This window comes from Drosophila navojoa, chromosome 5 (assembly GCF_054131105.1).
Source record: "Drosophila navojoa isolate 15081-1374.11 chromosome 5, UAZ_NAV_1.0, whole genome shotgun sequence".
Taxonomy (NCBI): Eukaryota; Metazoa; Arthropoda; class Insecta; order Diptera; family Drosophilidae; genus Drosophila; species Drosophila navojoa.
The window spans coordinates 22,356,979-22,382,855 of record NC_142893.1 but is presented as its reverse complement, the minus strand read 5'-3'; the positions used below and the strand labels follow the sequence as shown (position 1 = coordinate 22,382,855).

The following is a 25,877-nucleotide window of genomic DNA, read 5'->3' as shown; positions in this document are numbered from 1 at the left end:
ATTATTCACAGATGTAGTCAATAAAACAACTTTTAAAATTTTCAAATCATATGCGTTTAGAACGAACGAATTTCTAATGATCACCAATACAAATAGTAGCAAAATCCTAGCTTATTTCGGCATCAAATCGAGTTTAACAAAAATTACCAGTTACCGCCCAGAAGCAATATTTCTCAGTGCTGTTTAATATGCAATTTCGTAGAAGAAATTGTACAGAGTAGTGTTTGGTAATTTATGAGAAGTATTTATCGATAATTGTCTAACTTCAAAGGAAAATTGAGCATTCGTCCATTTTTCGCGCGATGCTATTGTGAAATATTTTGGATGTTCTTGAAGAATAATTAATAACGATAAGTAATCAACATAACTGAAATCTACAATATGGACGACGAAAAAGAAAATATGGTAAGCTGAACTTTTTCAAAGAGATTGTTATTTTTTTTTTGCTAATTTGACAATTTGTGCTTAGAGTGACAACTTGACTAAGAATGAAGACGATTTCCCAGTGAATAGTAAGGATTATTTGAATACGTCAGAATCCACGCGCGACAGCCGTTTTGAGTGTTTGCTGAAACAAACCGAAATCTACAGCCAGTTCATTGGAAACACGCTTTCAGAAGCAAAAAACGTCAAAGATCGTGGCGGCAAGCCCACATCTAGAGGCAGGGCTCGTACAAAGACCAGGTAGGCAAGAATGGCTAACTGGAGAAATTGAATACAGCATATATTAATAATGTTTAGAAAACAACGAGTTACGTCAAATGAGGAGAACGGGGACGGGGACGCTTTTGAAGGAGATGTTAATAACAACAATGTAGAATACTTTGATGCCTCACCTAGTTTTATTGCAAACGGGCAGATGCGAGACTATCAGCTACGCGGTTTGAACTGGCTGATTTCGCTCTACGAGAATGGAATCAATGGTATTCTAGCCGATGAAATGGGTCTGGGCAAGACACTGCAAACCATCTCGCTGCTGGGCTACCTTCGGAATGTAAAGTGAGTGAAATTCCCTTGATCGAACATTATCCAGATAATTTTGTACAAGCGATGTTCACAGACACCAAGCTGGCCCTCACTTGGTCGTTGCGCCCAAGTCGACTTTGGCGAATTGGATGAATGAGTTTGAGCATTGGTGTCCTTCATTGAAAGCGATTTGCTTCATTGGCGACAAGAAGGTTCGCAAGACAATCAAAGCTAAAATGCCAAAGAATGAGAAAGTTGAATGGGATGTATGCGTCACTTCATATGACATGTGCTTGCGGGAGCGTGGCTTCTTGAAAAGCTTTAGCTGGCAGTACCTGGTAATCGACGAGGGACATCGCATAAAGAACGAAAACGCCCAGATCTCGCAGAATGTCCGCCAATTCCATTCCACTAATCGTCTACTGCTTACTGGCACACCCTTGCAAAATAATTTGCACGAACTGTGGGCGCTGCTTAATTTCTTACGCCCTGATGTATTCAACTCCTCAGAGGACTTTGATGAGTGGTTCAACACAAACTCTTGCCTGGGCGACGAGTCATTAGTTGGCCGCCTGCATGCCGTGATAAGGCCTTTTCTGCTGCGTCGTATCAAGTCGGAGGTGGAGGCTAGCTTGCTACCCAAGAAAGAGGTCAACATCTATGTGGGCCTCTCGAAAATGCAACGGGAATGGTATAGAAAGTTGTTGCTCAAGGATGTCGATGTCGTCACAGGCTTCGGCACCATTTCGAAAATGCGATTGATGAACATTTTAATGCAGCTTCGCAAGTGCGTAAATCACCCCTATTTGTTCGAAGGAGTCGAGGAGCCCCCTTACACCACGGACCTTAGCCTGGTAAAAGACTCTGGCAAAATGTTGATTTTAGACAAGTTGCTGGTGAAGCTTCAAGAGCAGGGCTCTCGTGTGCTCATCTTCTCGCAGATGACGCGCATGCTTGACATTCTAGAGGATTATTGCAACTGGCGCAAGTTCGACTATTGCCGCTTGGATGGCCAGACACCGCATGAGGACCGCGATAGACTCATCCAGGAGTACAACATGGAGAACAGCACCAAATTTATATTTATGCTGTCGACTCGGGCCGGTGGCTTGGGCATCAATTTGGCCACTGCCGATGTGGTCATTATATATGACTCGGATTGGAATCCACAGATGGATCTACAGGCCATGGATCGCGCCCATCGTATTGGCCAGAAAAAACAGGTGCGCGTATTCCGACTCATTGCAGAGAATACCGTCGATGAGAAGATTTTAGAGCACGCGGATATCAAACTGCGTCTGGATAAAAAAGTGATTCAAACTGGTGTTAATAGTCACCCTAATAAACAAGATATTTTAAATATCATTCGCTTGACTGAAAAGGACATGTTGAACAGCAATGATATGGATATCGCAGACGAGGACATCGATGTCATATTGGAGCGCGGGGAAGCAAAGACAGCTGAACAGAAGGAGAGGCTAGACAGGCTATACAAAAGCACAATGCCTGCATTCACCATGGATACAAACATCGGAGCTACAAGCTCCTCTGTTTATCAATTTGAGGGCGAAGATTGGCGCAAGAAGCAAGGCGCTACAAACATAGAGCCCAATGTTAAACCTACAAAGAGACCGCGGAAATTTTAATAGGAAGTTGTTGCACAAGTCAAGAAAACTCAGTTATGAATTAATTTACGGCTAAGACCACAGTGAAATCATTTATTTGTTAATGTTTTTGTTAAATTAAGAATTTGTTACATCCATAACAACCATTTATCAAGCAAAAGAAAAAGCTGCCAACAATAAAATGTAGAATTCAAAAAATGGCGCGCAGTCAAGATCTCTAATGTTAAAAAAAAAAATTTCAGCAGCCCTAGTTGTTTATATCGGCTGCTATCGATTAATTTACTTCAAGGCAACCCCGAAAACGCCACTTTTTCCCGCTGTCGCTCACACATACAGACGCAGCAACGCGCAAAACGCTCTCGCTTCTCCAAAATTATTTGGAAAACTCAATAATTAAACAATTTTGTCGTAAAAACCTAAACAAACGACATTGTCAAAATGTCGAAAACAGATGCCGCCGCAATGGAAACCAACGAGGAGAACTCGGTAAGTGGTGTGGTGCCTATGGCAAAAGCAGCGTTTACAAAATTTTTGCCAAACGCAGACGCCGCATGCCGCTTCGATAAAAGTTTGACAGATGTTTGTTAATAATTTGTTCATGCAGAACGAGACTACCTCGGAGGCGGCGACCAGTTCCTCTGGTGAAAAGGAGGCCGAGTTTGACAATAAAATCGAAGTAGATCGCAGCAGACGCTTCGATTATTTGTTAAAGCAAACGGAGATCTTCACGCATTTTATGACAAACAGCACAAAGAGCCCAACCAAACCGAAGGGGCGCCCCAAAAAGAACAAGGACAAAGACAAGGATAAGGATGTGGCGGAGTTAGTGATTCAGCAAATGTTCGTTAACTTAAAAAACTAAAGTGAACTTTTTCGTTCTCAATTGTACAGCCATCGCCATCGCAAGACAGAGCAGGAGGAGGATGAGGAGCTACTGGCTGAGGACTCGACTAGTAAGGAACTATTTCGGTTTGATGCTTCGCCGGCCTATATTAAAGGAGGGGAAATGCGTGACTACCAAGTGCGTGGTCTCAATTGGATGATATCGCTCTATGAGAATGGCATTAATGGTATTCTGGCTGATGAAATGGGTCTGGGTAAAACACTGCAGACTATTTCTTTGCTGGGCTATCTAAAGCACTTCAAGTGAGTAGCAGTTACTTATGCACGCCTTAATCAATAGATCTGTTAACATATATATGTATGTCTTATCTAAACAGGAATCAAGCTGGGCCGCACATTGTAATCGTTCCCAAGTCAACTCTACAAAATTGGGTCAACGAGTTTAAGAAGTGGTGTCCGTCGTTGCGCGCTGTTTGTCTCATTGGCGATCAGGACACTCGCAACACTTTCATTCGTGACGTACTATTACCTGGGGAATGGGATGTTTGTGTCACCTCCTACGAGATGTGTATTCGTGAAAAGTCGGTGTTCAAGAAGTTCAACTGGCGCTACATGGTCATCGATGAAGCGCATCGCATTAAGAACGAAAAGTCAAAGCTCTCGGAGATCTTGCGCGAGTTCAAGACCGCAAATCGTCTGCTCATTACCGGCACGCCCCTACAGAATAATTTGCATGAGTTGTGGGCGCTGCTCAATTTTCTGCTTCCCGATGTATTCAATTCTTCGGAGGACTTTGACGAGTGGTTCAACACAAACACTTGCCTGGGGGATGATGCTCTTGTACAGCGTCTACACGCTGTACTAAAGCCATTCCTGCTGCGTCGTCTAAAAGCAGAGGTGGAGAAACGATTGAAGCCCAAAAAAGAGATGAAAATTTTTGTTGGTCTGTCGAAAATGCAGCGTGACTGGTATACCAAGGTGCTCCTCAAAGACATCGACATCGTGAACGGCGCTGGCAAAGTCGAGAAAATGCGTCTTCAGAACATTTTGATGCAGCTCCGTAAGTGTACCAACCATCCGTATTTGTTTGATGGCGCTGAGCCTGGACCTCCATACACGACGGACACTCATCTCGTTTATAACTCTGGTAAAATGGCTATTCTGGACAAGCTTCTACCGAAGCTACAGGAACAGGGCTCTCGTGTGCTAATCTTCTCACAGATGACTCGCATGTTGGATATTCTGGAAGATTATTGCCATTGGCGCAACTACAACTATTGCCGCTTGGATGGTCAGACACCGCATGAGGATCGTAATCGACAGATCCAGGAGTACAATATGGAGAACAGCACCAAATTTATATTCATGTTGTCGACTCGAGCCGGCGGCTTGGGCATCAATTTAGCCACGGCCGATGTGGTCATTATATATGACTCGGATTGGAACCCACAGATGGATTTACAAGCCATGGATCGAGCTCATCGTATCGGTCAAAAGAAACAAGTGCGCGTGTTTCGTCTAATTACCGAAAGCACAGTCGAGGAAAAAATCGTGGAACGAGCCGAAGTGAAGCTGCGACTGGACAAAATGGTTATTCAGGGCGGCCGTCTAGTCGACAATCGTGCGCAGTTGAATAAAGACGAGATGCTGAACATTATACGCTTTGGTGCCAATCAGGTATTTAGCTCAAAGGAGACTGACATCACCGACGAGGACATCGACGTCATTTTGGAGCGCGGCGAGGCAAAGACGGCAGAGCAGAAAGCTCATTTGGACAGCTTGGGCGAGAGCTCGTTGCGCACCTTTACCATGGACACAAACGGCGAAGCGGGCACCTCATCTGTTTATCAATTCGAGGGTGAGGATTGGCGCGAAAAGCAAAAGCTTAATGCTTTGGGCAACTGGATTGAGCCACCTAAGCGTGAGCGTAAGGCCAACTACGCTGTGGATGCTTATTTCCGTGAGGCGTTGCGTGTCTCAGAACCGAAGGCACCGAAGGCGCCACGCCCACCCAAGCAACCAATTGTTCAAGACTTTCAATTCTTTCCGCCGCGCCTATTCGAGCTTCTCGATCAGGAGATTTACTACTTCCGCAAAACTGTTGGCTACAAAGTACCCAAGAATCCGGAACTTGGCTCGGAGGCTACCAAAGTGCAACGCGAGGAACAGCGTAAGATTGATGAAGCTGAACCACTCACCGAGGATGAGATTCTTGAGAAAGAAAATCTGCTGTCTCAGGGCTTTACAGCTTGGACAAAGCGAGACTTCAATCAGTTCATCAAAGCGAACGAGAAATATGGACGCGATGATATCGAAAACATTGCCAAGGATGTGGAAGGCAAAACGCCAGAAGAGGTGATCGAATACAATGCTGTCTTCTGGGAGCGGTGCACTGAGCTGCAGGATATTGAACGCATTATGGGACAAATCGAACGTGGCGAGGGCAAGATTCAACGACGCCTGTCCATCAAAAAGGCGCTCGATCAGAAGGTGAGCCTAGCTATATTTATACTCTTGTCTCCCTATTGAGTAATATTCTGATATTTTTATATTCCATATTTATAATCTTTGTCTTTGATGTAGATGTCTCGATATCGCGCACCTTTTCATCAGCTGCGTCTGCAGTATGGCAACAACAAGGGCAAGAATTATACAGAAATCGAAGATCGTTTCTTGGTCTGCATGCTGCACAAGTTGGGCTTTGACAAAGAGAACGTTTACGAGGAATTGCGCGCGGCCATACGGTAGGAACCGAAAAGTATAGTTTTTGACAAAGTGAAAGACTAATGCAATTTGATTTACGATTTGTAGCGCCTCGCCGCAGTTTCGCTTTGACTGGTTTATAAAATCCCGCACTGCTCTGGAGCTGCAACGACGCTGCAATACGCTAATCACACTAATTGAGCGCGAGAATCTCGAGCTTGAGGAAAAGGAGCGCGCCGAGAAGAAGAAGAAAGCACCTAAGACACCGGGCGGCAGCAGCACAAGCACACCTGCACCGCCGCCGCAACCGAAGGCAAATCAGAAGCGCAAAAGCGAAGTGGTTGCCACCAGCTCCAATGCTAAAAAGAAGAAGAAGTAAAGAGGCAGCCGCCATGACGTCGCAACCGAAGAGACAGTTTCTAATATAGCAATACACATACTACACAATACTGATAACAATAACAATAATTACACACATCCGATTTATATGAGATTCAGCTCCGCACAGCATTATTTTATAGACGATCCACAAAAACATTTTACGCTCTCGTTTGTAGTTTCTTAATTCAAGCAACAAGAGGAATATTTTACTACATACTTAAAGGTTTACGAATAAGTAATTAATATTTATGTATGCGCGCCGCTGTATTCTATTCCACTTAATTGTATCTCGTTATAAGTTTTCAATTATGTATTTATACTTTTAAATATATGCGAGTTAATGTCATGGAGCGAAATTAAACAAACCTATACATCTGCACATGCATTTTGTGTTGAGCTTGAGCTTTCTCAGCCACTGTAAGCCTTTCTGACTAATGGGTGGAATCATGAGCTTATCGTGAACTTTTACAAGTTTTATTGGGTAAGCAAATTAATATGTTAGAAGGAATATTCAAAATGAATACTACAAATTTAGGAAACAGGAATAACTGGGTAGCCTGACCAATATTGTCAAACCTGGCCACAATTCCTTATCTACATATTATATATTTACATATACATACATATCTTGATTTCTTATCAAAATGTTTTTATGAAAATTGGGGTCATATACATAATTATAGAACTTAGTTTTATAACAGTAAAAATAAATGTACCATAATTTATATCATATATAAAACCGCTTGCCCTCACAAAGGTTTTCATTGATTTTTACAATTCCATATGTTCTTCAGTACTTGAGAGCTTCAATACAATTTAGTTCTTATCGAACGCACATCGGTTTTTGTATCTCTATAATTTAGTGTATATAACTTGACTCTAAATTTTGCTAAGTTTAATTTAAGTTCTTCTGAATATATGTATGTACATTAACTGCTTTGCCCGTTAAGAGCCACACCCACAAAAATCCACATAAAATGAATACATCTCAACATTGTCATTTTATTGAACGCGTATAAAAGAAGACTTTAAGCTTATTGAATACGATTATAAATTCTATGGATTGGGCATTACTTAAGATACAAAATATACATATATAGGTATAGCTGTTTATATGTGTATAAGGATGCATAACATTTAGATACAGGTACTAGGCACTCATAAGACAAACATATGTGTGCGAAATCGGTGTGAGGGCTTAACAATTAATATCAACTTTACAATGCAGTCCAGCAGTCCGGCAGCTGCTTAGCCATGTTCAACATGGTCATTGGGGTTTGGGTCTACGTGTCTCTTGGTGTGTGTGTATCTCGCCCGTCAGTGGATGCACCTGCATCTCTTTAATACTAATCAGGTGCTGGGACAGCGCATGCCACTACTCCTGCTTGGGATTGATTATCTCATCGATAGAGGCTGCTGCGCCAGCCACAAGCGCCAGGAGCGAGAAAACTCCCAACAATACGTTCTTGATTAGCTTCCATTTGCAACAGCCCAGACGATCGGGCCACAGGTACACGGTCTCCACGAAGCTGGGCACAAAGATGCCCAGGAGCGAAAAGAAGACGGCGCCCACGAGACTGATGAATGGCTCCAGATTGGGAATGCCCGCTGCAATGCCTCCGCTGACCAGGATGATGCCCGTGCGCAGCAGAATTTGCGTCATGTTGTGCTTCTCCGGTCGGAACTTGTGCTGGATCTTGCGCCAGAGGACTTCATTGGGCCTGCAATGGGGGAAGAATAATGAAGAGGATGCCTGGGGTGGATAAATGCTTTACTTACACGTAGAACTGGAGGCCATAGGTGAAGAGTATAGCCACGGCCATCAGCAGCTTGGCCGTGTCACCCAGCCAGCTTCCATCGGGCAGATTCAGCGTGATGCTGCCTCGCACCTCGTCACCAAATCTGACCTGTAAAGTGAACACAGAAGCATGAGTAAAGCACTTGCAACCCGATAAGCTGATCTCCACTCACATAGCCGAAGAAGCCAATGACGGCGTACAGCACCACAACCGTAATCATGGCCGTGTTGAGCACGCCGGGACAGCCCAGGAACTGCTGTGGCTTTCTCATCGAGTTCTCCACGGGCATGACGACGCCGATGCCCTCCATGGCAAAGATGACAGTGGCAAAGAAGAGGGGAATATGGGCAGCTGGCGCAATCAGCGGCTTATCACTGAAGTCGAGCTCCTGGTCGAACATGTAGTATAGTGTAATGACAAAGGTGACAACAATGAACACGTTCGCCATCAGGGAGAAAGGCACCAGCCACTTCAGGTTTCGGATCTGGCCAATCAGCAGGCAGGGTATCACCGTCATGGCTATGTAGATGCGCACATCCCACTTGAGGCCCACATCATAGTTGATGACATCATGAAACGAGGTCGCTATGAAGACCATGTACACACAGGCGGCGGCATAATAGGTGGCCATCAGGCCAATATCCACAAATTGCCTGCAAAGATCATTTATCAGTTATCTTTACCGGAAATACTTATCCCAAATCCCAGTTATTCATCAATACAAAAAAAAAAAAAAGAACCATTCATTAATTATACGAATTATCAGAAATCGATAAAAGTTTGCGGGGAATATTTTTGTTTTGATTTCAACTGTGGTCACGATGCGTGAAAGTAATTGATGAAAGTGCTGTTGAACTCTACAGATTATATATCAATTATATAGAATATATGCAAAAATTCCACAATTTCCATTCCAATACAAAACTGATAATAATTTTTTGCTTATGTGTGTATGTATACACATAAATTTCTTTCAGATATTGTTAAGAGTATCTCAACCAATTTTCAATTATCTTATCTTTGTATAATAGGATTTTGATGCGAATGTAAGCTTAAAGAACTTAAGCATTATTGCCAAAATGTACTAATTAATTTATCAATTAATATTTAATTAGACTGATAAAAATATAAAAGAAAAAAATAGCTATGATATAAAATAAAATTATGATATATCGGCGCTTACTTGGCAAAATTGGAATAGGGTCTTAGAGCTTTAGGTCCATATTCGAAGACCTTTTCAGCAGTCTCTGCAAAGCCCAGAGCCGGAACCTTGGCATCGCGACAAATCTGGTGAGAAGTTGCTACCTAGAAAGGTTGAGATAAAATAGATCAAGATAAATTATAAAAATCGGATACGAATAAAATTACTCCATAATTTGTTGGAAAATTAAATAATTAAATAAATAATATTGCTTATCAACTTTGTAGACATCAAATATTTGTCTGCATTTCTAATTTCCTTTGCTTATATATTATTTATATGTTTACAAACATTCCTAATTATATTACATCGAACGATTTGTAATTTCTTTCTTCAATTATTTACCTTAGTGGTTGTAAATTACTCTGTAGTTGACCCTATTTTAATAGTGTTAACTAATGACGACTCCATAAACAAGCAATCAGTTTGTATTAGCCATGGTAACCGATTATCGCCGGCTGATAGCCCTTGTTGGGCAATCGACAACTGTCTGGCATTGTCCAGAAACTACAAACATACACACAAGCATACGTAATTATCAAGCCTCCAATAGGAAGCTCAACACCAGATAAGAGGCCTCACGTACCCGTATATTTATTTAGAACCCACGCGTTACTTGCGCATTTTTTCGTTAATTCTAATTAAATCTCAAGCCATAAATCTGCACTCGAGTGGCTCAATATATATGTATGTAAGTGTGAATTGCCTGGAGATTTGTGAGTTGATTGTCGGAAAGTCCAACTAGAAGAAATTATTTATAGCGTGCTTCATTATTGGGCGTGTGTCATTTATAGCACTTGCAATTTCTAGGAAAGGGGCATATATATTAGAGGCACTGATCTGCTAGATCATTATAACCGTCAGGCTGTCTGCCGCTGATAGTGAAGGCGACTCGCACCTGTTTTAAAACGCGCCTTTATCGAGGTCTTTGCCAAATGTTTGCACATGCGCTCCGGCTTGAACGGCCCTTGAACTAGTTGCTCTTTCCGCAAAGCAAATCCCCGGCATTGAGCAAATGCGTCAATTGCGAAAATAGGTGCTGAAAAGCTTTCAACCGGATACGCAAATTTCTTTATCGATTGCCTGATTGAAAGGCGTTGGCAAGCCAGTTTGCTTATCATCTAGCATGGGCTTTACTTTAAATACCATTTAATAGCATTAAATTTGACTTAACAAGAAGGTTGCATTGAAAATATACAAGTAGAGACTTGAAGCTGATTATTTATTAATTCCTGAGTAAATATTATTGCTAAGCTACTTTCCCACGAGCTCGTTCAATTTTCTTTTATTTGATCAGATACTTGGGATAGGTGGATTGGTAGATAATTTAATGTGACAATATTTCTTCGTGTTGTTATTTGTGTTCAATTTTAATTCTTTTTTTTTCATAAGCTTAGATATACTGTTTAATTTTGGTTATTTTTTCTTTTTCCTAACTACTTTTCTACCAGAATTTGCTTTTTATATCTAAAATTTTGCACACATTATATTTTAAATAATTCAAAATGCAATTTGAGTCTTGACATTTTCATCTATACAGTAATTAATAAATAATTCGAATACGTTTTCGTGAGGAGTTGCAATTCTCTACTTGGCATTTAAAGGTTTGAGTCGTCGATAGGAATCGGAATTTTAATTATTATTCATTAGTTCAGATATTGTTTTAAAAAAATAAATATCAGCTATTATTAAGAGATATTTTCAATAAAATATAAAGTATTTATTTCATATTTTTAAAAGCTTCATTTTGAATTTTGTTTTTTTTTTCATAAGATTAGATATACTGTTTAATTTTGGTTATTTTTTCTTTTTCCTAACTACTTTTCTACCAGAATTTTCCTTTTATATCTAAAATTTTGTACACATATTTTAAATAATTCAAAATGCAATTTGAATCTTGACAGTTTCATCTCTACAGTAAAATGTCGTTCATATTAGTATTTCTGGAAAATCTATTATACTATTTACTCTATTCTTTATATCGATCGAGTTTCTTCAAGTTTTTCATTTTAAAATAGTTAACTTTTTGTTGTTTTTAAGAGCGTATCATAAACTTTTTGAAAACAGATAAATGAATTAAAATATTTGTATTATTTATAGTATTATTTATAGTATTTGGTTTAAGTAATTTTTGTTTGCATTCAATAGCATTTACTTACCAGAATATGCACACAGTGCGTGCAGAGAAAGCCGACGACGAGTGTCATGATGCCGCCAAAGAGTAAACCGGCATTGTGAAAGGCCATGGGCATGGCCAGGATGCCAGTGCCCAGTGAGCTCTTGAGGAGATGGGCCAACGCGCCGCCAGAGCTGGCGCCATTTGGATCGCGATGATCGAACGGGCTGTAGTCGCCCTCCTCCAGCTGATCCTTCTCCGTCAAGTTGGCTCTATGATGAACGAGAGAGTCTGAGTCTGAGAAGATGCATATTCACCAAAAAAATATTGCAACTTACTTGGAGTTGAAGTCCTTTAGACTGTCGACCGTACTGCTGTAGGAAGGCGGCAAGGCTGCTTGCTTTGAGCTGGCATTCGAAGATCGTGCCGTATTCGGCTCAGCGACGGCCGTATCCGGCGTAAATGCCTTGTTGTCCGTCATCTGTGGACGATCAAAATGTTTGCTTTTAGGTTCAACGTCGACTTGGTTCAGGACAGGGTAGGGCTAATCCACTTGAGAAATTCCCAGGCGCATGCCGATCGATATCTTATCGTTGACAATTTCAAGTACTTTATATCGCAACACAAGTCGGACATCTATAAAACTATGCGAATCGCAAATACGATCGTTATCTGAATTTCTCGGACCGACCAGATATAGACGGCACTGAACTGCATTCATAAATTTTATTCAATGTTTTCCGTCAGGGCTATAATTCCGGGCTCATAATTCCGATATAGACCCCATAAAAGCCCATTCAAAATTCCCCTCAAAACTTTCGGCCATAATGCATAATGATAACTCTCATGGTCACCTGACCAAACAGGTTTTCGACCTTCACTCGTACTCTCCTTCTCTTTCTCATTCTCCCACTCCTTTTACAAGTGTTTATACTCGCGAAATAGTCAAATTAGATTAGGTTCTAATCACTAGTTAATGTTATTTATGGCTTTTCTCAAGAGTTGGTGAGTATGCCAGTTGCCAGCTTGCTTTGGTGCTAGCCACACTTTCAACATATACTTTTATTGGCCGATTAGATTAAAGGAGCACGTGGTATAGGGCTCAGTCGAAAACGTTGTAATATAGTAATTTTATATTATGCATATACAAAATTGTTATTATTTATAAACAAAACAAATGATTTTTTCACAAGCAAGGACAATTTACTTCTTCTTCTTTTTCAAAAATAATTTTAATTAAAACTGTATTAATTTTATTTAAAAAAAATGTATTTTTTGATTTCCAAAGGAGTTGCAATTCTCTACTTGGCATTTAAAGGATTTGAGTCGTCGATAGGAATCGGATTTGTAATTATTATTCATTAGTTCAGATATTGTTTTTAAAAAATAAATATCAGCTACTATTTAGAGATATTTTCAATAAAATATAAAGTATAGCTTTTAAAAATATGAAATAAATACTTTATATTTTATAGAAAATATCTCTGAACTGCATTTTTTAAGTTAAGTAAAAAATTTAATATTTTAAAAAAGTTTATTCAGATTTAACTAAATTTTTTAGTTAAACCATTGAACATGACATTATTTAAAAACTGTTAAAATTCTAAATTAAAAATTTAATTTTTTTGCAAAAAAAAAAAATAAAAATAAAAAAATAAATTCAATTGCTTTTAAACAACAAGCCAAGTAATCGTTTTCATTCACAGATTCACAGTGAATAATTCATTCAAAAACCGAAAATTTTCGAGATAAGTTTCACGAGCCTAATTGCCCAAATCCCTCCATTTCCTGTTTCTCAAGAGGCAGTAAAGAGGTTAATTGATTAAACTTACGTTTCTTTTTCTTAACAATAATTTTTCTTATCCTCTATACGGAATGGATTCGAGAACTAGCTAGGATTTAGAACCGAACGAGCCCTCGGGCCAAATGCAACTGAATGCTCGGGCCGTCTACAATGTTGAAAGTGACTGCCCAAGAAGGTGTCCGAAAGATAACACCTCGATATGGCTGAAACGGCGAGCAGCGGTAATTGAAACAGTAACACGGCGAAATGCTCGTCATAAATACTCAAAGCTACTTTTAAAATCAATTATAAAGCTGTACCCAATACCCGATAAGACTGATAAGCAATTATTATTGCTGTTAACGCCGCCTGCCTAGATTTAATGCGGTCCAAAGAGGACTCAGCTATATGCTATCTATTTAAGACTTTGCAACTTTGCAATTCTTATGTTAGTTACGAGTTATCTGGAAAAAGCGAAAGTTAATTTTATAATAACATAATTGACATTAAATGTTGTGGAAGTATCAAGAAAAAGATACGCTTAAGAAATTGTGCGAGCATTATTTATCAAAAACATTATTGATAAGATTAGTCAACCAATTAGGAACAATACATATAATGCATTATAGAATTTATATATATATGTATATATTCTCTATCTTTATCTGCGACATTGACATGCTTTACAGTTATGAGAGTTGCAATAGCCTATATGTATACTTTACTTATATCTATCAACATAGTTATGAAAGGGTTCATGGAAAATTGATTGAATAAAAGTTTACGAGCTTCGATTAGAAATGTTGAGCTCGTATTTTATTTGAGCACTGGCCGATTGTAATTATTATTATTTATATTGTTGGCACTAGAACTGTTTTGGTTTTTTACTATGTCACGCGGACGATCGATAGGATCGTGAATCATAGCGGACATTTGATTAGCTCTCGATGTCATATCACTGTCCGCGAATTTAGACGAATTATTTATGTTTATTGGCGCCCGATTGCCGTTGGCATTATAATCGACGCTCGACTGCCCCCACTCAGCGATGATTTAATTAATAATCATAACAATTGAGCAATAACTGCGTCACTCAATTGTTTATGATTATGCTAAACTGTCAATGCCAGCAGCTGTCGGCGTAGAGCTTAATATCTGTCCTAATCTCAAAAGTTTATTAGGAATCTATTAACTAATAAACGTGTTACTGTATTGAGAAAGAACTATATATATGAATGATTACTATTGACTTCTTTAAAAATATATATGAAAATAATATATTAAATATTATATAACAGGAATATATACATTATATTGTGACCCATTTAACTCGACTCATATTATTACCATTTTAATTTATATTGTTTTTATATTGATTTGCATACTTATGAAATTACAATAATTTAAGCTCTGGAATTGATGCTAATTTAGGTCAAATATGATTTTATATTGGTTAAGCAAAGGATATGGAAAGAGAATCATCGGAATCAGATTTAATTTGATTGCATTTATATGCTGCCATATTACAAGGAAATAAATAATTCAAAATCTGGTTTTCAAAATTAAAAGTTCAAACAACTTTTTGTTTACGGCAAAAAATAATATAAAATATGTAATATAATGTCAATACTTAAACCGTTATATTTCGAAAAGCTCGATTCTTCAATTTAAAGTCCTTAAGAACTGAATGCACAGGACAACAATGTGTAATAAATTAACTTATCTTGCATTCTTATTAATTCTTTTTTAAAATACATTTTTTGATATTTAAGCAATTATGCATGTATATATAATCAACGTATGATTCTATTTATTTAACCTATTATTGTTTTCTTTTCTTTTCTTTTAAGTTTGATTCACGTGCTGCGAGAGCTGCTGTCAGACACGCAGAATTATCAATAACGCAATTCATCAATTCGCAATTGAGGGTTAATGCTTTTTCAATGGAGCTGCTCAGTGTCAAAAATCGAATTCGCGTCTAGGTAAGTGAATTCGCTTTCGATATGCAAAAGCAAAAAATAAAGAAAAATTAAACATGCGTCGCATAATTAACGAGGTCGCTGGCGAACTCTTCATACTGAACTTGTATATTGCAATCGCGTGCGCAAATTACAAAGCCTTGCCCAGAAATTATGTAAGTTCCCTGAGAACGGCTCATAAATTAGCTCGAGCTCATGCAAATCCTAAATGGCTGGCAAAAAATAAGTAAATGATCAGCTCTTAGAAATCTAAGCTAGCCATGGAATATAAATTAAACTAATGAACACTATTTGTAATTTGTAAGGGAATTCATAAATTATTTTTAATAGTCAGCAAATCTGTATGTATATATAAATGTAATACCCATAATACAATCGTCAACGTTTTTCAGTTCACTAATAATTTAAAAATGTGTTTTTTTTTTCGAAGTCTTGTTTACTTAACTTAACATTTATTGCAAATCAGTTGTAATCAAAAATAAACAAAGTAGCGTTTCTATAACACGTCGATTATATAACTTATTGTAACTCAATTTGTCATAGTTAAATATTTCCTTATTAGCCAAAAAAGAAGTCGCAATAATTATCCGTATAGATCCCGTATATTTACTCTTCATGCTTGAGAAAAAGTTCCACATAGTTAAGATTTTATTTATAATTCATAAATGTCAGCATATATATAATTTAATTTTCAGTCGAGCTCATAAGTTTGATGATTTATATATAAATATTCTATAATAACAAATGAGTATGAGTTAGAAAAGAGTTTTGGTGAACACTTCTACTGATTTATATAAATTGAAAATATTGGTATTCAATATTTATACAATGTACAAAATATGTGTTCAATACAGCTTCTCTAATATTTCCTCTCCAAAGGAAAGCAATTTAAAACTCGTTTTCTGGAATTTTATTATTAAGCAGTTTAATTTTTGTGTAAATGTGAACTAAAATATTTATGAATAATGTTTCTGGGTAAATAAACTTGATATTCTCTTTACAGCTGTTTTTTTTTTTTTTTTTTTTTTTTTTTTTTTTTTTTTTTTTTTTTTTTGCATTTCAATCTTTACACTAATTTAATAATTACCTTCTCCCAATTGTTGTTAATTGAATTATATATTCAACAAAATGTATTTTTGACAATCTGCTATTTGTTTACTGTTTTTGGAAATTTGTCTGAGTCTAACATTGACACGAATTATTAAGCTCTTTCAATTCCTTTATTTGCTTAGCTTGGCGGGAATCAACGCCCACACAAATCGCCTGGCCGAAAGACGCGTGAAGGGCGTGTGAAAGTCGCGTGAAACTCGCGTGAAAGTCGCGTGTGGCTTACACAGACTGGGAATTGAGTCTAATTAAATTTATTTGTTTTGTTTTAAGCAATACCAATTGTTAAAAAAGGCTATATAGTATGCATAAAAATAACGGATTTGTTTTAAGTAGTCACTAAATTTGTTTTAAAAGTCGCGCGCGTTTTTGTAACTTCCGAGCTGCGACTGCGTGCGCTTTGTTGTTAACGGCCTGGCGATCAGTTAGTGACTGATATTAAGCCAATGATTGTGCTTGAATTTGTTGCTGCTGCTGCCGGCTATAAAGTACACACAACGCAACGCAACGCAACGCAACGCAACGCACACAGCTACACCTGTCGGATGAACTATTTATGGGTGAGAGGGGGCAGCCAGCAATTAGCGCAGCGGACAATAAACGAAACTGTGACGCCGTCCTCTCTCTCACTCAATGCGTGTGTGTGTGTGTGTGTGTGTGTGTTTGTGTGCGTGTGTATGAGTATGTGTATGCTTTCTATACGAATTCGTTTTGGACATTGTATAGCAAGACAAGTTGGGCATTGCATTGCATCGCTCATACGCAGCGTTTGCCCGCTCGCACAGGGTGGCAAATGAAAGCAAGAAGTGCACCCGAAGCATCAGTTGCAGCTGAAAATGCCTACATTTGTTCAAAACCTGACGACAAACTCCTGCCACAAATTAAAATGAAAAACTAGTTAAGAAACCAGACATTTTAAACAGTTCTTGAAGTTTAAAACTTGTAGTTATTTATGACTTTTATTTATTCATGAAAACATATGCGCACATCTAGGTCAGTGTAACATATATAATGCGTTCATATTTGTATCAGATGACCTCACAGATAATACATACATATCTAATTAGTATGAGTCATGAAATTTTCTTGCTTTATCTACGTTATCTCGGATTGCATATTGTACATCATAATCATTATACATGTATATATAACATATTATCATCAAATTATGCATTATGCACTTAATGCTTAACTCTATGTGTACAAAACGTGTACAAAACGCTATCTATGTTTCAGATTCTGATTCATGGCTCAACAAATAAAGATATCATTTATCTCCGATTGGTATTTCTCAGTTGGCAAATGTGTAATTGCAGCCTATAGAATAAATTTCCTAATTAGTTAATTTCCAAGTTAATTCCTATTCAAAGTTAAATGGTATGGAAAATCGGGATATTATATATTATTACATTGTTACAATGGATTAGCTCGACATGTTAATCAGAGTCGAATAATTTTTCCAACGGTATTTTCAGACGCTCTTTAAACGAACTCAAATACTGAACTTAACGGAGGCTCGAAACACCCTGTATATTGCAAGAGACACAGTGTCTGCCAGCAGCAATTAATGTGGCTTGGTGTTTGGCGAGGGGAGTGAGGTGCGGAGCGAGGCTTGCCGAAGACTTGGTCGAGGCGGAGTGCAATGAACATTGTCAAGCTAAGAATTTGAGAGGCGCCTTAAAGAGCGCCTCGCACAGCCCAGGCGATAGCTAAAAGTACTTCTGCAATAAGGCAATTACTTAGAGGCTGTTGCAGTTGTTGGTTGGCTGTTGTTGTTGTTGTTGTTGTCGCCTTGAGGCGTCTCTTTAAGTCAGATCATGGAGTTTAGTGATTAACTTGTTTCAAGTGGACGTTGTTGTTGCTTGTTTGCTGTCGTTTGCTTATGCTTTTGTATCTTTTGCTGCTCTTGCACTCGATTTTGTTGTCTGGCCATAAAATTGCTGTCGCTTGTTCCATTCAGTGGGCCAGTGGAAAATTTTTGAATCACAATTTTCACGCGTGACGCATTTTAAAATGTTTCTTTCGACTTCAGTCTGAGTGACTTAATGATGGCACCAAGATACCCGATTGATTTATGGATGAAAAAACTAAAACTTGAACATATATTTTAACGGCAAATGTAATTGGCTAAAAGTAATTTGTGATTTAAAAAAACCAAAACAATAACGAGCTAAACTTAATTGACGTAATTGTCACAATTGATTGGCTCTTAATTCGTTGGCCCTGGTGTATCTTTAATTTGTGCCACAAACAGCAATATAGATAAGCTGGCTAGACTGGATATACGCAATACGTGACGTATACGCAATGTTCGGGGTTGAGATTATGTTAAGATAAAGGTGTAGATAAATAATAAGAGTGGTGCTGCAGAGCAGACCTATGCTTTATCAGTGCAACATAAGCCGAAGGTCAAGTGCATCATTCATTGGTAAAAATCTGGTATGGATGTTATACAATGATTATTATGATTATAAATAATGATGATATATACTCTCGATTATAATTGATGTCAGGGAATGCACAAATAAATGGAAAGCAAAACAAATAACCTGTTGAGAGTGCCTTATCAGCGGATACTCTGTACTTAAATTGAACCAAAGCATTGGACCACCCTAGAGGTATTTGCGAATGGCATCTGCAACGGGGTCTTGGGAATTGAAAATGTTATAGATAAATTAAGAAAATTTTTCTAAAAAGATTATGGTGGAAATCTTTAAAATGTGATTTTCAAAGGGATATCTCTTAAGATAATTTTAGAGTAGACATAATTGCAGAGTTCTTCAAAAATATATATTAGAGCTAGCTTGTTAGAATAACTTTCGTTCGCTTTAAAGCAGTTATTGTCAAGAGATCGACTGTATTGCGGTAGGAACTTGTATTTTGACAGAATTTTACGATATTGCAGGGTATCCATTACATTGTCCGCTTAAGTCGTGTTACGTTTGCTGTTGTTCGACGTTTGACGTGTTCGCAATCTCAATAATTGTTAACACTCAACATGTCTCACTTTAAAAGTACAAAAAATACCTGGAAAACATATTATCATTTGTGAGCGATTTTTTCTTTATTTCTTACAGGGTGTACGCAATGCAAATTGTGAACCCAACATAGCACGTGCAAATGCAAATATCTCCATGTTTTGTTGAGGCAAATAATGTACAAAGATCATTTAAAATGCATGAAACTCGTTTTAGCGCGAATTCCGTAGTACGTAATGATGTTTCGTTTTTGGATTAAAACAAAAATAAAAAAAAAAAATGATAAAAATAATAAAATAATAATGTTGAATTGAATATGCTTCCGCAATTGGTTCCGGATCGAATAGCCTTCGAGTTGTACGATATCTATATTTTGTTTTGTTTGTATTTTCGAGATCGTATTGCAGCCAGGCCGAGTTCATCATCTAAGCAATTAATTAATTAATTGATTAGTATGCAAAGTGCGCCTGGCATTAGTTGTCTCTAGATTGTCGCATCCGATTTGCTAAATGACCGATACTAACCGAGTCCGACTCTGACTCTGAGTCTGGCTCTGAGTCAGCAGTCCGCGTCAAGTCTGAAATGCTTAAAAACCCAGACGCCGCGCACCCGCACAGCTCTCAGTCAGTTAAGCATGCGGCTACTGACCTTGCATGATGTCAGGCAAGGTGGCGCATGTTAATTAAATGGGCGTTTGATGTCTACACTGAGGCAGTGTCTGCCTGCCAGCCTTAAGGGCGTGGCAAGTGGGTCAGCCGTTGTAGGAGACAAGCAGCTGCAATCAGTCAAAAGAAGTCTGCCTCCTTGAGACAGCCAAGCACCCGCTATATGTATCTGTTTGTTTTAATAAGCAGTTAACGCCTTTCATTGAGAGCTCTGCTTATACAAATTTCAATAAAGCCGAAAACAAAAGCTCTTTGTCGGCATAACATGCTCGAAACGAGTAATAAAATGACAACTAAAATGTTAATGTTTCAATACATCATATAGGCATCTACATAATATATGTATATCCAATAGCTGAGGTCCAGGAATGCAGCTGCTTTCTAAACAATGCTTCAGAGAATTTCCATTTCTATGGAAATTACAATTTCCGCATACATAGGTGGCGGAGGTGGATCGATTTGATTTAATGAGAGACTTAATTACAGCAATTAGCTATTCAACACGACTAGCTGCAGCAACTGTTTGAAGCTGCGTCATCTGGGCTCACAATATAGCACAAACCAAACAAAAACAGTAAAAATTGTTTTGGAAATGTTAGAGGATTAGATACTGTGGCAATATAACAGCGGAATCAATTATATACGTACAAAAATGTATGTGTATATGGTAGAAACTGATTTATATAGAACAGGCACATAGACAATGGTTTGAAACATTTAAAACTAATTCCAAATGTCTAATTTAAGTCTTTATCTAATTTCAAAGTATTACAAACAGAGTTGATGTTCTTCTTGATGGATACCCCTTATAAGTTCTTTAAAAGAGCAGAGGAAACTATAGAAATACAATCTATATATACTATTGAATTGCTTATTATTCAAATTCAAACAATAAAAAGATGTAACAAAACTAATAAATGCACCGCTTAAGGCCGAAAATGAAAATCAATTTCTTTCTATTGTTCGTCTATTCGCCCTTGTAGACAGGCTTGCGCTTCTCGGCGAATGCCGCCAGACCCTCCAGACGATCCTTGGTGGGAATGACCTGTGCATAACACACCTCCTCGATGGAGTAGCCCGTGCTGAGATCCACTTGCATGCCCTTGTCTATGGCTAGCTTGGCCATGCGGACGCCCACCGGGCCATTGGGCAGTATTTCTTCAGCCAGTTTCACCGCCTGTTGATAGGCTGCATCTTTGGTTTCGTTTTGCTGCACCACATGATTGACCAAACCCAGTTGTTTGGCTTCGGCGCCGTCCAGCACGCGAGCCGTGAATATCAGCTCCTTCGCCAGTGCGGGTGAGAGTATACGAGGTAAACGCTGGGTGCCGCCAGCGCCGGGTATTATCGCCAGACGTGTCTCTACCAAACCCATCTTGGCATTCGAGGCAGCTGTGCGTATATCGCAGGCCAGAGCCATTTCTAAGCCGCCTCCTAAGGCGGCGCCATCCAGGGCTGCAATCACAGGCATGGGTAGCTGCTCTATGCTAATGAGCAGGCTACGTAACTGAGTCACAAATTCTTTAGTCTCTTCAGCAGTCATGCCTGAAATGAATAAAGTAAATTAACAACATAATTATGAAAATAAAAAAAAATAAAAAATAATTATAAAAAATAAGGACAATTGGAGATGCCGGGGATTGAACCCGGGGCCTTTCACATGCAAAGCGAACGCTCTACCACTGAGCTACATCCCCTTATAAAGACGGCATCCCATACCTTTACGCTCTTTCAAATCGGCACCGGCACAAAATATGCCAGGTGTGAGACTGCGCAACACTACAACACGTGAACCGTTATCCCGCTTAATATCCTGCAGGATATCAGTGAAAGTGTTGACCATCCCGCGACTGAAGGCGTTTTTCGCAGCTGGTCTGTTCAGACCCAGCACGGTTATGCCCTGCTGTTTGCCTTGCAGACGTTCCACTAAAACTTCGGTGCCATCTCCTAATTCCGCGTCAACGGAGTAACAACATCTGCTTGCAGTTTTTAGAGGCAGCGTTCTACGCGTAATAAGCTTTGCAGCATGTTGCAATAACAGCGACATTATTTAATATTAAAAAACAAAAAATTGCCAGTAGCAGGAAAATTGCAAATGGTTATAAAACCGGCAGCGGTACTGAAGAATGCTGATGAAGAAGAAGAAAAAACATAAATAAAAGAATAAACCCATATATGCGGAGTGTAAATACCCTTTCGACTGTTAGCATCTATGAATGTATATATATATTTATACAATACAAGTATATCCCTTTTCAAAAATTAATCACCAACTAATAATTTAATGTTTACAATTTTAATAATGAATGAATTAAATAAAGTAGTTATTTCATATGGTACATATTAACTGAAATAAAAATTTATACATAGGTATGTTAAAACATGCTTCAAAGAAACAGTGTGCAGCAATATTAGGGTATATAAAACAGCTGTTGCGTCAGTGTTGGCAAACATGAACTTCCGAAACACATTAGCAGTTATCGATAATCGATTAAACTTTTTTCTTAAGCTAAATTTACAGCCGGGCACTTCTAAATTAAATTTTCCTAATAAAAAATTTTTAAATAAAACACAAAAGCGCTGCATGGCTTTGAAATTCAAGAGATGCACAATTTGACAGGTACTATACCATTCCAAGCATCCATAAGCGAAAGCACAGCAGTCACAAAAATATATACACTCTGGGCCTTCGCATGACGTAGTCCGCCTAAAAAGTGAAACGGCAAGAAATACAAAAACAAAAACACAACAACAACAGCGACGTCAACACAGACTGAAATCAGTGAGGTGCGCGCTGTGTAAGTGCTAAATTAGAATGGGTTGCTGAATAATTTCACTGATTCATCAAGCTATTGTTTCTTTCAGAGCACTTGACCTGCAGCTTCAATATGTTGATGCGCAGTGTGTGGCTGCTGCAGCGCCAACAACCTCTTTACACACGAGCCGCTCTTCTGTGGAGGCGGCAATACTTCTCCTGGTGTCATGGCCTGCAACGCAGTGAACATGTGACGCTTCGTTTGCAGGCTCGCAGTCGTTTGGGTGGAGGCAAAACCTGTAAAGCGTCCTCCTTGCTGGTGATGCGCTCCAGCTCCAGTGACAAGGGGAGCGGTATAAATGAAAAGACTCCTGTCGATGCAAATGTCCGCCAAAAAATAGATGAAGCAGTGAACAAATTGCCCAACGTGCAGACAAAGAACTTTGAAATAAAAACCTCGAAGGGCATCCTCTCAATAACCACCACCATTGAGGACTCCAAGATCAATGAGATTGTGTTCGAAAAGGCAGATCTCCCACCGGTGGCTAAGCCTGCGTTACATGTTATGCCAGCCATTGAAGTCAAATCAGCAACAAGTCCGCCTGAATTAGCTCCTACTCCGCCTCAGCGAAAGGACGGAGGAGATGCTCCAGCACCAGCAACGCCTGCAGTGAAACGACCGCGCTTCGATTACCGGATGTCGCTAGAGCGTAATTTTGTAACGCCTGCGCGTGCCCTGTCGGACTTCATGCTAACCCTCAAAGATTTGGAGAAACTACCCAAGATAAAGCGCAGATCGCCCTACGAACAGGAGCCACCGATGACGGTCTATTGGCGCCGCGATGTGGAGGCCAAGGCGCTTGAAGTGTGGGGCTCTAAGGAGGGTATTGTGCGAGAGCGACTAAGACGTGACGTAGAGCGCAAGCAGTATCAACAAAGTAAGTGAATCTCTCAGTTAAATTGTTAATATTGTTGCTAATGCTTATACGCTCTCAGATGTATTCACTGTGAAACGTCGCCTACGCGACTATCGACGAGAAGTGGGCTCACGAACCACGAGCATGCTGGATACGGATATAAATTCGGAGAAGTCCGGACAGGTAGTCGCTACAGCCATTGCCATGTGAGTGCATTAGACGTACTTCCTCTCTTCTTAAATGATGGCTTACCTATCCATTACATTAGCAATGCAGCTAATCTACTGTTTAAGACAGGCGGTTGGTTATACTGCGGCTCGCACAGCATGTTTGCAGAGGTTATTCACTCACTTGCAGATCTGGTCAATCAACTTATATTGGCCTTCGGCATCTATAAGTCGTCACAGTTGCCCGATACGGTTCATCCGTACGGCTATATGAACATGCGTTACGTCTCTTCCCTCATCTCTGGCGTTGGCATATTTTGTGTGGGCAGCGGGTTATCCATTTACCATGGCATCGAGGGACTGCTCAATCCGGAAGCGATCACTGACCTGTTTTGGGTGTATTGTATTCTGGCTGGCTCCCTCGTCAGTGAGGGCGCGACCCTCGTGGTGGCCATCAATGAATTGAAGCGCGCCGCCAAAGAGAATAAGCTAAGCTTTAAGGAGTATGGTAAGCACTCTCAACGTTAACTGTTCCATGTCATGCCTATCTAATAATTTTCCATTGCAGTTCTTACCGGAAAGGATCCTTGTGTGAATGTGGTACTGTGTGAGGATGCAGCTGCAGTCACTGGCGTAGTAGTCGCCGCCGGCTGCATGGGCCTGAGCAGTTTAACTGGCTCACCAATCTTCGATGCGATTGGCTCTTTGGTGATCGGAGGTCTTCTGGCTGCGGTTGCTTCCTTCATTATTTATACGAATGCCAATGCGTTGGTTGGTGTATCCATTTCGATGGATCGCTTGGAAAAGATCAATGCGGCTCTTGAAGCTGATGTGATGATACGCGCTATATACGATGTTAAGGGAATAGACATCGGCAATGGACGAGTGCGTTATAAGGTGGGCTTAGAGCATGGATAGTATACCAATTAGACTTCAAATGGCATTCGCTTATTTACAGGCTGAGCTGGATTTCGATGGACGAGAGCTAACACGCTCATATTTGGATAAGCAGGATCTAAATAAGCTGCTGGCGGTAAGTAAAAGTTCAAGTACAGTTTGGTCTTAAATGATATATCGGCTCTAATATTTAGATTGTGCGCGGATTTCGTAATGTGGATGATTTGGAGGGGTTCTTGCTGGATCAGGGCGAGAGTATTGTTGACCTAATGGGTGGCGAAATTGATCGCATTGAAATGAATCTGCGCGTGAGTTGAACATATATTTATATGCATTTACTCATAGTTGCTAAAGTATTTATTTTCGTTTGTGCAGACGCATTTTCCAGAAATTCGACATGTCGATCTTGAAATACTCTAGAGCCTTCCTTTCTGGCTGTTAACTGAAGAATATATCAGTTTGGACCTGACGGCTCTCAATCAAAATTTCCTGTTTAACATATATATTAGGATATATATTCGTACGTGCATATATATATATACAGTTATTTCGGTTGTGTACTTGAGTGGACTACCGTTAGTTAGATGTTTGGTATATGTCTGGCTGGCTTATTTTTATTAATATTATTGTTTTCGGGTAGGTTTGATAGAGACTTAAGTGAAAAGAAAATATTACATTGTTCAATTTTCAGTTTTAGTGCAAAGATGCAACATTGTATGGTAGCTATTCAAAATTCTTCGGTTCACACGTTTGCCTAAAATTCTACTATATATTGTAACAAATAAAAATTCATATGTTTACATACAATTTTTAAAAAGTAGCAGAGCAAAATTAACAACGTTATTAAACTAGTCTGGCAACGCCGCAATTGCGCCTTTTCTCTTGGGCTATGTGTGGCTGGCTCTCTGTTTACATATCGAACTTGCAGCACTCGGTCGCGGTGCTGTCGACGTCGCTGTCAACTGAGCATTTCATTGAGCACGCGACTTTCGCTA

At 39.2% G+C, this 25,877-nt stretch overlaps 5 protein-coding genes and 1 non-coding gene across 8 annotated transcripts; 3 read left to right on the top strand and 3 right to left on the bottom strand.

Annotated features, from left to right (window-relative positions):
• The first annotated feature begins 144 nt into the window (after window positions 1–144).
• LOC108652886 (chromatin-remodeling complex ATPase chain Iswi) lies at window positions 145–2,682 on the top strand. The gene is made up of 4 exons (XM_018103084.3): window positions 145–405; window positions 470–684; window positions 742–999; window positions 1,061–2,682. Exons 1-4 carry the CDS (start codon window positions 382–384, stop codon window positions 2,610–2,612), a joined length of 2,049 nt encoding a protein of 682 aa, XP_017958573.3. The 5' UTR covers window positions 145–381; the 3' UTR covers window positions 2,613–2,682.
• A 137-nt stretch (window positions 2,683–2,819) lies between these two features.
• Window positions 2,820–6,893, top strand: Iswi (nucleosome-remodeling ATPase imitation SWI). The gene is made up of 6 exons (XM_018104743.3): window positions 2,820–3,077; window positions 3,196–3,413; window positions 3,483–3,737; window positions 3,812–5,924; window positions 6,018–6,178; window positions 6,246–6,893. The coding sequence occupies exons 1-6, from the start codon at window positions 3,030–3,032 to the stop codon at window positions 6,514–6,516; spliced, it is 3,066 nt and encodes a 1,021-aa protein (XP_017960232.1). The 5' UTR covers window positions 2,820–3,029; the 3' UTR covers window positions 6,517–6,893.
• Window positions 6,894–7,500: 607 nt separating this feature from the next.
• Window positions 7,501–16,947, bottom strand: LOC108653867 (proton-coupled amino acid transporter-like protein acs). Of its 2 annotated transcripts, none has more exons than XM_089262271.1 (7): window positions 16,484–16,947; window positions 11,973–12,115; window positions 11,678–11,906; window positions 9,501–9,622; window positions 8,490–8,970; window positions 8,298–8,425; window positions 7,501–8,239 (listed from the first exon to the last, which is right to left on the bottom strand). In XM_089262271.1, the coding sequence occupies exons 2-7, from the start codon at window positions 12,113–12,115 to the stop codon at window positions 7,894–7,896; spliced, it is 1,449 nt and encodes a 482-aa protein (XP_089118397.1). In that variant the 5' UTR covers window positions 16,484–16,947; the 3' UTR covers window positions 7,501–7,893. The 2 variants fall into 2 exon arrangements, with proteins under 2 accessions (XP_089118397.1, XP_017960245.1); XM_018104756.3 differs by lacking the exon at window positions 16,484–16,947 and adding an exon at window positions 13,467–13,668.
• A 4,148-nt stretch (window positions 16,948–21,095) lies between these two features.
• Window positions 21,096–22,292, bottom strand: LOC108653870 (methylglutaconyl-CoA hydratase, mitochondrial). Its single transcript, XM_018104761.3, has 2 exons — window positions 21,866–22,292; window positions 21,096–21,691 (listed from the first exon to the last, which is right to left on the bottom strand). The coding sequence occupies exons 1-2, from the start codon at window positions 22,191–22,193 to the stop codon at window positions 21,114–21,116; spliced, it is 906 nt and encodes a 301-aa protein (XP_017960250.1). The 5' UTR covers window positions 22,194–22,292; the 3' UTR covers window positions 21,096–21,113.
• TRNAA-UGC (transfer RNA alanine (anticodon UGC)) lies at window positions 21,772–21,843 on the bottom strand. Its single transcript has one exon. It is a non-coding gene; the product is annotated as a tRNA-Ala (tRNA).
• Window positions 22,293–22,611: 319 nt separating the features above from the next.
• ZnT49B (solute carrier family 30 member 9) lies at window positions 22,612–25,689 on the top strand. Of its 2 annotated transcripts, XR_001925698.3 has the most exons (9): window positions 22,612–22,944; window positions 23,012–23,839; window positions 23,898–24,024; window positions 24,087–24,493; window positions 24,554–24,882; window positions 24,944–25,018; window positions 25,077–25,190; window positions 25,258–25,518; window positions 25,574–25,689. XR_001925698.3 is itself a non-coding variant. In XM_018104745.3 (8 exons), exons 2-8 carry the CDS (start codon window positions 23,035–23,037, stop codon window positions 25,300–25,302), a joined length of 1,902 nt encoding a protein of 633 aa, XP_017960234.1. In that variant the 5' UTR covers window positions 22,612–22,944; window positions 23,012–23,034; the 3' UTR covers window positions 25,303–25,689. The 2 variants fall into 2 exon arrangements, 1 of the variants encoding a protein (XP_017960234.1); XM_018104745.3 differs by having other exon boundaries at window positions 25,258–25,689.
• The last annotated feature ends 188 nt before the right edge of the window (window positions 25,690–25,877 follow it).

Excerpts from the sequence above, each read along its gene's own strand:
- ZnT49B (XM_018104745.3), top strand. The coding sequence starts at position 23,035 with ATGTTGATGCGCAGTGTGTGGCTGCTGCAGCGCCAACAACCTCTTTAC. Across the intron at positions 24,025-24,086 it reads GTCGCTACAGCCATTGCCAT|CAATGCAGCTAATCTACTGT; the intron begins GTGAGTGCATTA and ends CCATTACATTAG. Across the intron at positions 25,191-25,257 it reads GCATTGAAATGAATCTGCGC|ACGCATTTTCCAGAAATTCG; the intron begins GTGAGTTGAACA and ends TCGTTTGTGCAG.
- LOC108653867 (XM_089262271.1), bottom strand. The coding sequence starts at position 12,115 with ATGACGGACAACAAGGCATTTACGCCGGATACGGCCGTCGCTGAGCCG. Across the intron at positions 8,971-9,500 it reads CCCTATTCCAATTTTGCCAA|GCAATTTGTGGATATTGGCC; the intron begins GTAAGCGCCGAT and ends TGATCTTTGCAG. Across the intron at positions 8,240-8,297 it reads TATGGCCTCCAGTTCTACGT|GCCCAATGAAGTCCTCTGGC; the intron begins GTAAGTAAAGCA and ends CCCCCATTGCAG.
- LOC108652886 (XM_018103084.3), top strand. The coding sequence starts at position 382 with ATGGACGACGAAAAAGAAAATATG. Across the intron at positions 685-741 it reads AGGGCTCGTACAAAGACCAG|AAAACAACGAGTTACGTCAA; the intron begins GTAGGCAAGAAT and ends AATAATGTTTAG. Across the intron at positions 1,000-1,060 it reads GGCTACCTTCGGAATGTAAA|ACACCAAGCTGGCCCTCACT; the intron begins GTGAGTGAAATT and ends CGATGTTCACAG.
- Iswi (XM_018104743.3), top strand. The coding sequence starts at position 3,030 with ATGTCGAAAACAGATGCCGCCGCAATGGAAACCAACGAGGAGAACTCG. Across the intron at positions 3,414-3,482 it reads AAGGATAAGGATGTGGCGGA|CCATCGCCATCGCAAGACAG; the intron begins GTTAGTGATTCA and ends TCAATTGTACAG. Across the intron at positions 5,925-6,017 it reads AAAAGGCGCTCGATCAGAAG|ATGTCTCGATATCGCGCACC; the intron begins GTGAGCCTAGCT and ends TCTTTGATGTAG.
- LOC108653870 (XM_018104761.3), bottom strand. The coding sequence starts at position 22,193 with ATGTCGCTGTTATTGCAACATGCTGCAAAGCTTATTACGCGTAGAACG. Across the intron at positions 21,692-21,865 it reads CGATTTGAAAGAGCGTAAAG|GCATGACTGCTGAAGAGACT; the intron begins GTATGGGATGCC and ends TATTCATTTCAG.